Source organism: Eucalyptus grandis, chromosome 3, assembly GCF_016545825.1.
Source record: "Eucalyptus grandis isolate ANBG69807.140 chromosome 3, ASM1654582v1, whole genome shotgun sequence".
Taxonomy (NCBI): Eukaryota; Viridiplantae; Streptophyta; class Magnoliopsida; order Myrtales; family Myrtaceae; genus Eucalyptus; species Eucalyptus grandis.
The window spans coordinates 48,175,806-48,189,134 of NC_052614.1; the positions used below are offsets into that span (position 1 = coordinate 48,175,806).

General features: G+C 39.8%; 1 protein-coding gene across 3 annotated transcripts; it reads left to right on the forward strand.

Annotated features, from left to right (window-relative positions):
• Positions 1-4,525: 4,525 nt before the first annotated feature.
• Positions 4,526-12,019, forward strand: LOC104437599 (transcription initiation factor TFIID subunit 5). 3 transcript variants are annotated; one of them, XM_010050582.3, is made up of 19 exons: positions 4,526-4,903; positions 5,894-5,978; positions 6,058-6,136; positions 6,350-6,447; positions 6,530-6,586; positions 7,152-7,239; positions 7,334-7,440; positions 7,738-7,845; positions 8,003-8,154; positions 8,778-8,888; positions 8,990-9,059; positions 9,144-9,183; positions 9,259-9,423; positions 9,525-9,601; positions 9,757-9,873; positions 10,560-10,825; positions 10,912-11,007; positions 11,443-11,515; positions 11,618-12,019. In XM_010050582.3, the coding sequence occupies exons 1-19, from the start codon at positions 4,695-4,697 to the stop codon at positions 11,666-11,668; spliced, it is 2,049 nt and encodes a 682-aa protein (XP_010048884.2). In that variant the 5' UTR covers positions 4,526-4,694; the 3' UTR covers positions 11,669-12,019. The 3 variants fall into 3 exon arrangements, with proteins under 3 accessions (XP_010048884.2, XP_010048886.2, XP_010048885.2); XM_010050584.3 differs by having other exon boundaries at positions 9,144-9,177; XM_010050583.3 differs by having other exon boundaries at positions 5,897-5,978.
• The last annotated feature ends 1,310 nt before the right edge of the window (positions 12,020-13,329 follow it).

A 13,329-nucleotide genomic window follows, 5' to 3' on the forward strand; every position in this document is an offset into this window, starting at 1 on the left:
AAGAACCGTTTGGAAGTTAAGAGTAACAAGAAAATTCCGTAGTGGAAATAAGTTAGTCTCCTCGAAAAATGGTGCCACCTTTCGTTTGCCATACAATTCAAACATAGTTTCTTGAATAATCATGAACAATATCAACTGAAGAAAAAAATATCTTCGAAAGAAAATATCTAGACATGAGATGAAGTAATAATAATTTCATCTTGACTTTTCCATACAGTGGAGTCGTGCGTGTTTGTCTTATTTGATCACTCCGTGTGCAAAGCGAGTGGACATGTCAATGTTATCGAGGAGTTTGGAATTATAGAAGAAGGGGTTAGAAAAGTTCACGGCACTTCACATCGTAAAAGTTTCTTCACTCGTTCGGTTGAATTTTAAATTACTAAATTTGGGGAAATTAAAGAATTAAAGGATAAGGATCAGTGTGGACTTGACCAAGAAAGTCTTTATATCGAGGGTAAATTAAGTGGCCCAAGACTTTTTGTTATTGCTTGTATATTTTTCCCAATTTATGAAGTCTCCGAATCATTCGCCTCGGTTAATTCATAGGGATGTGCGGAAGCCGTCACGTCCACGTATCCCGAGTAAGAAAAATGGCTGGCGTAGCGACGATAAAATTTGATATGTCCACTTGAAATATTTAATTACCAGATCACCCCCGATAGTTTTCTGGTTTTACCCAAGAAGTACTCCCCTTCATTCTTCTTTGGAAAATTTTAAAAACATATAGAATTTTCAGCCAATATCACTAAGCATTCCTCTATTTTCAAAACCAAAAGTTTGCACCTTCATTTTTTTTTTTTCATTTAGTTCAAATTCAATTTAAAAAATGAGTAGCCATGTGAGTTTATCTATTGAATTGTCACTTTCTTCATAAAATTACCTTTTTCCATGCCTAATCACCATGAAATTCAATATCAACTCTCCGAAATCCTAGCTCAAACATAACTATATCATTGCTCATAGTCATTTCTCTCTCTCTCGTTGAGGTCGAGGAAGGCTGACATGATCTCAAAAGAATTTGGTAAAATGAAAGTGCTAAAAAAAAAAATAAGAAGGCTTTTATGTAATTTTCCCTTTCTTTTCCCTTGGGTAACATGTTTGCTAAGAATGTGACTATTCCACCTGAATTCCAACTTATCATCCACGTTCAAAAGTGAGCGTAGATCAAGCTCTCATGGGGATTGAGAGGTCCACGTCGTCGTTTGACGTCATAAGACACTCATGATCGTACGTCAGCATGGATGATGTCATCCTGAGATCACGCGTCTTTTTGCCTTCTTGACTACAAGGAAATCTGTCCTCACATTGGATTGCGATTGCTCGTGGTTGTCGATGTCGTGCTATTTCGTGAAGCACGATTTTGCTTTTCCACGCGTTACCGCTCTTGATTTCAAGCATGATTGGCTAAATATATGCTTTTCGGTGGGGAGAAACAAGGCATACTTGGCTTTCGACCGAAGATCTTGAGCTCTAGGATTTCAATTTTGGAATTCACTGAACTTTTAGTTTCAATGTGACAACATTGCCCCACCAATCCTCATCCACAGCTACTCACCACCATCAGTTGTCGGTTGTCATTGTCTGCCACCTCCGGTACCCATGTTCTCACCGACCGCCGCAATCAGGACAAGTGCCACCACTCCTAGGACCGCTCAATTTTTTTTTTTTTTTTTTTTAACGCCAACTACTATAGACTAACCCCTCTTCAGGGGAGGTAGCTAACTCTTACTGTCAACGATCTAGGTTCCTCGAGAATAAAGACTTATGAAGTAGTAGGCAATAAACCCGTTTCTAGTGTTGAGAATGTGAAACAGAAACACGATATTTTCATATAGGAAAATCGTCAAGAGAGGTCTAAGTCCGAACTCAATTCGAGCGTATTAATATATCTAGTTAGACCGACCAAAAAAATATATCTAGTTAGACCTAATTTCATTTAAAAGTTTAAATCAATGAGTTATTAGTCAATAATAATATATTAACTACTTCTTATCATATTAATTCTTAGGTGTTGGACTTTTGATATAGCCCACACGCGCATCTCAACAATCTATTCTATCATGCATGAGCTCAATTTAGCTATCTTTCTTTTGACATCAAAATGTCTCAACTCAAATCTCCATTCATCTCCGACCAATGCAAAACACACCTTTCACTCATCATCTTCTCCAGGATCGAACCCTGATGGTAAACCAAACTCGACAATTGCAAAAATCCATGAGATTTTGCGCTGAGTCCAAGATATCAATACATATTGGGGACCCGTATAGCTATTTTCAGCTAAAAGAAGGCATTTTCAATGTCAAAATTGTATCCTACCGAAAAAAAAAAAAGAAAAAAAGTGACCACATTGGGTTGTAAGTTGAAAGGTGGCTACTGACCATTCCATTAGTGGTCATAAAAAAAACTAGGGATTCATTCCGGCGCCCATCATCAATTCTCCTGAAATCTTTAGACTAAAAGTTGCCCCTCATCTGCGCATGCAAATTAGAATACACAGCACGCGGTCCTCAAATTGCCGTGATTTTTCTACAGTCCTCGAACTTTTTCTCTATATTTTTTTTCAACTTTGGCTGCGGGATTGTTGGGACCGGCAAAGAAAAACAGGAGCAAGGCAGGATCACCGTTTTATGAAAATGACTGACGGATGACTTACCGTCGGGATACCGCCAGATGATCCGTAGTTAGACAGAATTAAAGGTGATCTGATCTGTGGAGGACTTTATGAATTCCTCCAAAGTCAATCCAAGAATTTCCCGGGATCTTTCCGCGGTCCCGTTTGAGTCCCCACGTGCCGAAAAGTTGGAAAGTTCACGGTTCTCCGTATGAAAACAATGAGTCCAAAAGAAAATTGTCTAAAAAGTACTAAACTTATTATATTTTTGTCGATTCAAACTTAAACCTTTAAATGGTATAAATTAATTTCTAAATTTTTCATAATTTACCAATTGAGCCCATTATGGCCAATTTATTTGGAAAATCATTGACATGGACAAATTTTCTCTAAACTTTTTAAAATTTTCTCGAAATTTTTGTTAGTTTTTTTAATTTTAAAAATATTTAGAAAAATATAATAAATTTATAACTTTTTGAATAATTTTGTCTGAGCTGGATCACGTGCATCACGGTTGATGACACTTGAAGATGTTAACATCAACGATTTTCATTTTTAATTTTTTTGTCGAACACATCACCATCCTAACCTAACATACTTTTGTCCTTTTCCTCTTTCCATAGTGTGCGCATCTTCTTGACTTTTGGGCATCATAATTCACATCGCGTTTGCTTGTGTGGGGGGGCTCAGCCCCAAGCAAAAGCGCCATCGCCAAAGTCTAGATGGAGTCAAGAAATAACCATTATTAGTGGCGAGAAAAGAGCCGTCGCCAAGTCTCGATCGAGTCAAGATTTTACATTATTTGGGCAAAGGACGGACTCTCTTTTTTTCTCCTCTTTTCTGCCCGCTCGACCATCATGCCTGTAAAGTTCATTTAAAACATAATCAAAGTATCCCTTGAAGTCAAGCGCGCTCCCTTTTCCCCCTCCTTTTTCTTGCAGAAATTATGGCCACACGGGGTCCTTTCCCAACCCGCAGAACAAGCCAGCGAGGCCATCCATCCTTGTCCTTTTATTCAAAACGTCGAGAAAGGACCGAGAACTGCGTAGACGTTGAGGTTGAGAAGGGAAAAATCAGTTTAGGTCCCGAAAATCACGAGGCGTTTCTCTCAAAAAGTAGATGAATGCGCCGGAGATGCATGTGCATATGGCTGATCTGCCGATGGAGGACGATTTGCGTTCGTTTCTAGGATAGCTTGTGCCGTTCTTTTGGGGAGTCTTTGGACGAACAAGGAACTTGAACATTTACGCACGCTCCGAATATGTTATGCACAACAATATATTTTCTAATCTTTACTAGGTAAAGTAAAGAATCATATATTATAGAGAAATGTAGTGTGCATTAAGAAATATTCAAGATTAATGATACTAAAGATCCCAAACCGATATGCTCATGACACACTTATCCCAAATTAATTTTCATCTCATAAAAGTCCTAAATCAATTCCTCTCGATCTAAATGTCTACCCCTCCATCCCCAAAACACATATGTGTCATCACATGTGACAGAGATTGCTAAATAAATCTGACAGGACGAAAGATAGATCCACCGTGGAAAATCTATGTGGGTTGACAAATATGCATATTAACCGGGTATTGGACGGAATGCTAATGAGTTGAAGTACTAATTTGTGATATTTTGCGAGACGAAAATTAGTCCGAAGTAAATGGGTCACGAGTTTTGTCTTGTGATTATGAACGGTATTAACCATAATATCTATTTTTGGGCTTGAAACATCGAAAGTTCAAAGAGGAAAAACTCATCCGGGCCCAAACAAATCCTCTTTCGAACTTTTCGAGAAGTTCGTACTGGGCCCCGCCTCGTGCCAAATTGGGCCGATGAGCTGCCCTGGCGAAACGCCGCCGTTCCACATCCGCCTCTTCATTCAGCAGAGCGAAACGCAGGTCGTCGTCCTCCTCCTCCTCCTCCTCGACTCCATTGCAGGCAAAGTTTCGATTTTTCGCATCCGACGACACTCGGCAGCCGCACGAGCTCCCTCGCCGCCGGACGGCCGCCGGAGATCCAAAGCCCTCTCGCGCTTCGTGGGCTGTCCTCTTTCTCGGCGGAAGTGGGGGAAGCAATGGACGACGAGGAGATAGCGAAGCTCGTGACGGAGTACCTGAAGAAGAAGGGTTTCGCGCAGGCCGAGCAAGCTTTCCAGGAAGAGCTCCAGCAGCGGCAGCAGCACCAGCACCAGCCGCAGCCGCCTGCGTCGAGGAAGGCCGCCGACCGCGGCGGCAGTTCGCTCGCCGACCCCGAGATTGCCAAGCTCGTCCTCTCCTTCGTCGAGTAATGCCCGTTTCTGTTTTCGCGGTAGCCTCTTTCTTTCGTGTCGTTTGTGGGTTTGTGTGTATGCGCGTTGGAGGCGCGAAAGTTGGCACCTTTGCCGCGTTTCTGCTCCCGAATTTGTCGCGTCCCGTGAGGATTGCGTCCGGTTCTGGGGCTTGTTCGATGTAATTGTAGGATGGGTTGCTGGTGTTTACTTCTTTTTTGTCTTTTCCATTCGATTTGAGCTGCATTTTTTGGTGTTCTGTTAGTGTTTAGGAACTTGAACTCTGTTGAAATTGTGGGGGGGGATGAATTTTGCTTGCGCCCGGGAAGTTGCCATTAGTGGTACGAGCCAATTCGTGCAGAGAATCGTGTGATGGGTCTTGACAATGCATGAACCTGCGAAAGACTTAAGACCTAAGGACAAGAAGAAGAAATTTTTAAACTTTGTGCAGATTGAAAAGGATTGAATAAGCGGCTAAGTCAAATTAGGATAACATCTAGGATGCCCGTCTTGGTGAAGCTCATCTATACTCTCTCTCTCTCTCTCTCATTGTAGTACCTAACCAAAGAAAGAAGAAACTTTTAAACTTTGTGCAGATTGAAAAAGATTGAATAAGTGGCTAAGTTGAATCAGGGTAACAACCATGGATGCCCGTCTTGGTGAAGCTCATTTATACTTCTCTCTTTCTCATAGTAGTTCCCAACCAAAAAAGAAAATCGAATTCAAGATACACACCTAGCGCTGTGTGTGTTTTTAGATAGATACTGACTTGACCGTTTGCCTCTTCTGAGGATGCTTAATTTTTCACCATGACATGATGAAGGGTTCATCAGGATTCGTAGTTAGCTTCTTATTTTGCTTATTCTTACTGCTTACAAGTTGACGACTGTGAAATGGAATATATTATAGTTGAAGCAAGAATTTGTAGAATCATAGGAGGTGAGGCATTCTATCTCATAAGTCCACACTCTCCAAGTTTCCACTAATTATAGATGTTCTTTTCTTAGTAGGTCTGAAAGTAGTCCAGTGCGATACCATGATGGATATAGCAAACTAAGGACATGGGCGCACAGCTCGCTTGATTCATACAAGGTCATATCTTTTCTGAGTATCTTTTATTTAAGCTTCTCTTATCTTTCTTTTTGTTAATATATATTGTCATATTGTGCAGCATGAGTTGCTGCGTGTGCTTTATCCAGTATTTATTCATTGCTTTATGGATTTGGTTGCACAAGGACATATTCAAGAAGGTAGGTTCTCTCCTATTGTTCCTTATTGTTGGCTCTTATATGGAAAGTCGCATGATTTCCCTCCTCCTCCTCCTCCTCCCTCACTCATCATATATCTATAAATTGGTACTTCTTCTTCTTTCCACTGTGCAATATGGGGTTCTTAGGCTTCATGTCTGCCTCTTTAGTCTCATCATCCAACTGCATTTTACATTCCACTGTTGATGTCTCCAGCTCGAACCTTTTTCAATAGCTTCCGCGAGGACCATACGATGATGCATGCTGCAGACCTTCTAAAATTGGAAGGAGTCCTTTCCCCATCTCATTTGGAGGTTGTTACAGATTTAGAAAACTCATCTCATATCAGTCTTTATATGATATTAGTCACTAAGAGATACTCTTTATCTCTCATAGGAGATGGAATTTGCCCATTATCTTAGGCACACAAAAGCTAACATCAAGATATGTCAGGTAATTCATTGTCCATACTCCCCATAATTTATTGTGAAAGTTGAAAGGTGCAAATGGAAGAAATTGCTCGATCTGTTGATTTCTTATGAATCTTAAAGATGAATTGTAGCATAGAAATGGTGGATATTACACTAATTAGTTGATTTTGGAGCCTACTTTAGATTTTTATGGATGTTCATAAAATATATTTGTCGGATATAGTTGAGAAGATTATGGTTGCTGGTACATTTGTGCTTGAGATTGGTTGCTCAATAATTTTATTCATCTAAGCGAAAGTCATAGGCTGAGTATTTCCTGAAGGCCTCTACAATGGAAAATTAAATGCTTTATTTATTTGAGAGTGGCCTAGGTTGGCAATGTCTTGTATATATTTGTCGTATGTACTGTTCTGTAAAGACAAGTTGAAATGCTTCTTGAAGTGAAACATTTATTTGGTCCTTTGCTCAACTGATGCATTATAAGTACAAATTATTTGCAAAGAGAAGGATATGACCAGACCTGGTTTGCTGAACCCCGAGTGCTTGTTTCATCGGTGAAGCTGATACATTTATGTCTGATTTCTCAGTACTCCTATGACCTTCTACTTCAATATCTTCACAAGACGCAGTCCATGACGATGCTTGGAATTATTAATGAGCGTATAAACTTTCAAGGTAAACTCCAAACTTTTGAACACATTGAGCATTCATATTTTCTCTGAGATGTAATGTAATGACTCTTTTCTACATCTGTTCCAAACATTTGCAGTTACCCCTGGACAGCCCATGTCTATTTCCGAGGATGTTGGAGTAGAAACGATCTTTTCCATTGAGGATGATGCTAATCAAGCAAGTCACAAAGAGATACAGTGGGGGGTCAGTTAATAATGCATTTTAGTTGTTTGCCCATCGCTGTACTTTGTTTTTGTGCTGTCTTTGTGCAATATTACTCAACTTTATCTGTTCTGATTATCAACAGAAGTTGGCATTGGCTGCAATTTATCATTTTGCTTGTCATCCATCAGATACCACCTCTGGTCAACTGTCTTCAACTCTTAACAAGAAAATTATCACAAATATAATCAACAAGAAAAGTAATTTTAATCGTTGATCAGAGTAAGTCCTTTTATTGGTCTTAAGAAAGCCCCTAAGGTTATTGTGTCTTGAATGTAGTTGCTTGAAGATTCCTTGGAAGATCGCCTGGACAAGGCTGGAAATCCACTTTTAGAATCTGAGAAGGCTGATGGAGAAACCAAAGAGGGAGACTCAGAGGACGTTAAGGTATCCATCTTCTGTTATTTTTACTTCATGTTTGTGTGGATATGTGGAACATTTCATCTGATTTCATGCTTTAAACTACAAGAACACACATTTAGGTGTTAGCAGCCAAATTTTGAACTATTCTTGTACATGGTACTAATGTGCTTTTACGATTCAGAAAAGGGCAGGAGAAGGGGGAAAGCAAAGTACGTCAGTCAAAAAGTCGAAAAAGGACAAGGGTACAGGTGCAGTTGGGAAAAATACGCGCCCAGAGCCTAATGTTGTATCTGTGGCGCCACGAGTCAAACCAGAGCTTGCTTTGCCAGTAATGTACTTTCCAAATCCCCTTATTTCTCATTATCTAGCTGGATTGATGTGTCTATCATCAAGTCACTGAATTCCTGGGGTGTCTAATTTTAGAGATATATTTTGCTACATAGTGGTCCTGTTAAATAGATGATACAAGTAAGTCTGGTCTTGATCAATCAAAGAAGAAAAGCAAACCAAGAAATAGAAAGAAGAAGAGAGCTTGAGAAAGAAATGCAAGGATTGCTTATGTATTAAAATCTTGGACTGGAGAGCTGGTCAAGTTTTCTGTTTCCATCAAGACACCAAGCATTTCCACGAATTGTGGGAGGAAATAGTACCTGCCAACAAGTACTGTTTAAGTATGTGCCCTATGGTGGAGGAGAAACTGTAAATAGCAGCATGTGATGGTTTTTCGCACTTATTCATAATGGACTTCACATGATGCCTTTTTTTGAGGACATGAGCTAAAGAGTGGAACTTGGGGATTAAAACCAAAGTCGTCTGCCTGATGCTGATACTCCTTCCTTCTGTTTGCCATTGATTATTCTTTTTACTTCTTCAGGTCAACAGAGGTTGAACAATCTATACTTATGCTGATACTCCTTTCTTCTGTTTGCCATTGATTATTCTTTTTACTTCTAAAGTCCAGCAGAGGTTGAACAATCTATACTTGAAGACTTGAGAAACCGGGTGCAGTTAGGTAGTTCAGCACTGCCGTCTGTCAGCTTTTACACATTTATCAATACACATAATAGGTATGTGCATGGCTATGTTAGCTTAGTCCCTCCAAATTGAGAGTGTACTGTCTTCATGTGCTCTTGTGCTCTCACATGTTTGACCATGCTGAATGTTTCAGCTTAAATTGTTCATCAATATCCCAAGATGGGTCTTTGGTTGCTGGTGGTTTTTCAGACTCATCGTTGAAGGTTGTTCCTAATTCCTTAATGCCAAAGATAGCAAGCTGTTACTTCTCATCCTAATTTTGCTTGCATATAACTGTGCTGTCATAGGTTTGGGACATGGCAAAGCTTGGGCAGCAGTCTGGTACTTGTGAGTTAGTGTAAACATTTTCAGTTTTCTGGTTATCTGGCGACGTGGTGAGGGTACTAAGAGTGCCAGTATCAGCTATTTTGCAGGGTGAAAATGATACCACTAATGGTGATCAGGGAGTGGGGACAAATGGTGGGAGGAGATCTTACACCCTGTTCCAGGGTCATTCAGGCCCTATCCATTCTGCCACTTTTAGTCCTTTGGGTGATTTTATTCTCACCTCATCAGCTGACTCCACGAGTATGCTGTCCTCATATACGCATCCAGCTTTCTATTATTCAGCCCTTTCCTGGTTAATGATTTTTGGAGACTTCTAATTCGTGGATTTTTTGGTATCGCAGTCCGGTTATGGAGCACAAAACTAAATGCTAATCTTGTGTGTTACAAGGGCCACAACTACCCTGTATGGGATGTTCAGGCAAGGCATCTTGGTTCCACATATTCCTTAAGCTAACTCCTGAAATTTGTTCCATCTCATGCTGATAGAGGTTATGCTACTGTGTACCGTTTATGCTCTATTTCATGTCAAAAAGCAAAATAGATCTGATTCTTTTCTGTCCTCTTCTGTTTCAGTTTAGTCCAGCAGGGCATTACTTTGCCAGCTCTTCACATGACAGAACAGCAAGACTATGGTCTGTGGACAGAATTCAGCCCTTGAGGATAATGGCAGGACACTTGTCTGATGTTGATGTGAGTAGGCTTTTATGGTAGTCTCATTTCACCTATTTGAATGTAGTCACTGTCGTCGTTCAGCGTTCTTGGTACAAACTGGTGTGTGACCATAAATTTGGGCATTTTCTTAGCCACATATGAAGCACGATTCTGTTGACCGACAAATCAGATGAATCAACATAAAAACAAGAATTTCTTCGAATCCATTGATTCTGTTTAGCTGCGTTCTAAGCATGGATGAAAATAGCTGCTATTTAGAGTCAGGTCCCGCTCTCCTACATTTTGCTAGTAAGTTTATTAAACTATTAGATTTTTAAGCGATAGATGCATAGTAAATTGATGGATTAGCATTGTCTAGGAGTAGTCGGTGTCATTCCCCATAAAAAGTCCACCTATCCAGTATTTTATGTAGGTCCTCATCCTTGTTCCATGCTTCTGTAACAAATGAAAAACAGAAATAGCCTTTTTATCTTCACCCAGTGTCAGACTAGGTGCAGTGTTTCTGTCCTTAAGATAGGAGACCTGAGGAATGCTCTCTAAAAGGTATTTTGATAATGTTAAGTGAAGTACATTATTAAGATTGAAGAGTTGTGTGAAGTTTAATGGTGCTGAGACATAATCATGTTTCTAATTATGGGAACATTTACATGCTCAGAGTAATTGGTGCTTTTAAAGATGTTATATAATGCAAATTATTGTTTCAGTGTGTTCAATGGCATCCCAACTGCAACTACATTGCCACTGGTTCTTCTGATAAAACAGTTCGACTGTGGGATGTAGCAAGCGGAGAATGCGTACGCATTTTTATCGGCCACAGGAGTATGATTCTGTCTTTAGCTATGTCGCCAGATGGTCGTTACATGGCTTCTGGAGATGAAGATGGCACTATCATGATGTGGGACCTTTCCAGTGGGCGATGCATTATGCCTTTAATGGGTCACACATCTTGTGTCTGGACCCTGGCCTACAGGTGCTTATTTACATCTTGAAAATTTACTGTCTTGCAATCCTCTTTATTAGGTGGCAGCTGCTTAACATCGGGGTTATGAAATGTAGCTGTGAAGGTACTCTTCTTGCGTCTGGTTCTGCTGATTGCACATTAAAACTATGGGACATCGCTACAAGTGCAAAACTTCCCAGAACTGAAGAAAAGTAAGTTCAATTTATTGACTTTAAATGTTATTTCTGTTTCGTGGGAGATGGTCTATTATTATTTGAAGTACATATTAAAAATATTGGAGAAAATTTTGTAGCAACTTTTGTTTGAAAGGGTAATTAGAGCAACTAAAAGCCCTAATATATTTTATTGAGGATCAGTTTTCAGTCTAAAGCATTTTAGCCAACTTTCCTGATAGCCCCACATATCATGAATCGACACTACACAGTCTGGATGAGACTTGTGGTCCAAAGTAAATGGCTGGTTGTCTATAAGAGAAACTAGATGCTAAGTAAAGGCCTTCTGAAATTGGGCTATCACTCGAGTTTAATTGCAGCTTAACTTTGAAAATATGGAAGACTCATGCACACATGCACAATTCATTTTTTGTGTGGATTTGATTGATGAAGTCGATTAACCTGCATCAACAGAAGCGGAAGCACAAGTAGACTAAGATTGCTAAAAACTTTGCCCACCAAGTCTACTCCGGTGTACACATTGCAGGTAAATTTGCTTGGATTTGCTCAATCAGCTATTTTCCTGTTTTAAAACTTGAAACATTTGAGCCTCACTCAAATCTGCTGACGTTCCACATCCTTGGACCAGTTTTCTCGTAGAAATTTACTCTTTGCCGCCGGGGCCTTGTCAAAGGTGTGAGTTGTGATCAAGCAGAAAGCCTCATCAGATCTTCATCACCCATGAGCTTCCAACGCTCGACTGACTTCTGCTTGCAGAGTTTGGGAGTTGACATCCAAGGACTTTCTTTGCCATTATCCAAGGACTTCAATGCTGTCCTTCTGTGTACCATCAACTGTATGTTTGATGTGTGTGGCAGGCTTCTTTAACAGATTTACAGATGGACTAAGGCAAAAAAAAATAATGTGTAGATAGACAAATCGTGATGTTGAGAATGCAAATTTGTTGTTAATTATGTGTCCACCCAATGATTACTGAGAACAACCAAGCGGCTGTTTTATAATCCAGTGGCCCTACGATTGTCTTTCTGCCCTTAACGCTGGAAGGAAAACTGCAATGTTCAGATGAACGAGAATGTGGTGACGAAAGGTAGAGAAAAGGATATGGTAGGGATAAATCTTGTATGTTGATTGATTAGTAAATTCCCATGTTCCCTTGATCTCTAATTACTTCTTGCGCATCTCATGGGATTTCAGAAGTTTAAGGAACCCTGAACATATTTTGAACCGCCATATCTGTGATGATGCAAAGTGTAAATGCTCCGGAAAATAAACGTTAGTACTGCCTTCGCTAACTAACCACCACGTCTTGTTTCGAGGCATGATGACCCAATTGCTAAATTGGGTGTGCATGGTCTGGACCAACCTGCACGATATCGGTCCTTAATTTTTGGACCCTATAAAGCTTGGGAAAGCTTGGGATTGAGGATCAAACCAACTCCAACGTTGTTCCATAGTCAATTTGGGACCAGTTGATTTTTTTTTGTTTCATCTTTTGTATTCCTTAAAAGGACATTATTTTAAATTACATGTTCATTAACAAAACAACATTGGGCAACTAAACTATGAACAATGATACATATCAAACATAAATCCAAGTAACAACAAAAGTCTCCATTTGGGATCGGTAGAGTTAGAGAAAGCGATTCAACTAGCTAAATTGTGCTCCCAAAGCGAGTAAGGCTGGCAAAGAAAGGCGAGCAAATAGAATGAGGTGAGCAAAGAGGATTTCTATATATATGTTTGTGTGTGTGCGCACGCGCGCATATTATCGAATCTGATTGGATTTCTACTTTCTAATTTACACAACAGAAAACGAAGGCACTAGAGTTTAAAATAGACAAAGACCATATAATATGTAATATATTATATACAATGTATGCATATACAATATATATTATATGGTCGGATTGGACTAATCCTAAAGTTTCAAGACTGATGACCAATCTATACATTGCAGGATTAAGGTGTCCTAAGACCAAGAACCAAATAGGACCAACCAGGTTAGACTGGCCCAGGGTTGGTTGAACCGACGCTCACCCCTAGTCCTGAAGTTGTTCCACATTTCCATATTGTGAAGCCCACTGAATCTGCCTTTCTCGGATATCATCGAACTTACTCAATTCCTGATCTCCAATTAGCATGAAGAAGGTCTTCATAGGCAAAATGGTGGCATAAACTCGCGTTCAACCAGGAATGTTGAAGACTACTATTTTTCTTCTCTTAATACAATCCCCAAAATTATTGGAGAAGATCACATGAACTGACTGGATGATGACAGATTGAAAACCTTACTACTACAGCAAGATCATTGGAATTTGTTCTCAGCACGACATTAATTAC

What these genes read in the sequence shown, in the direction of transcription:
- LOC104437599 (XM_010050582.3), top strand. Translation starts at nt 4,695, where the DNA reads ATGGACGACGAGGAGATAGCGAAGCTCGTGACGGAGTACCTGAAGAAG. An exon ending in TGAGCGTATAAACTTTCAAG is followed by an intron (nt 7,240 to 7,333) that starts GTAAACTCCAAA and finishes AAACATTTGCAG; the next exon opens with TTACCCCTGGACAGCCCATG. An exon ending in GAGACTCAGAGGACGTTAAG is followed by an intron (nt 7,846 to 8,002) that starts GTATCCATCTTC and finishes TTTACGATTCAG; the next exon opens with AAAAGGGCAGGAGAAGGGGG.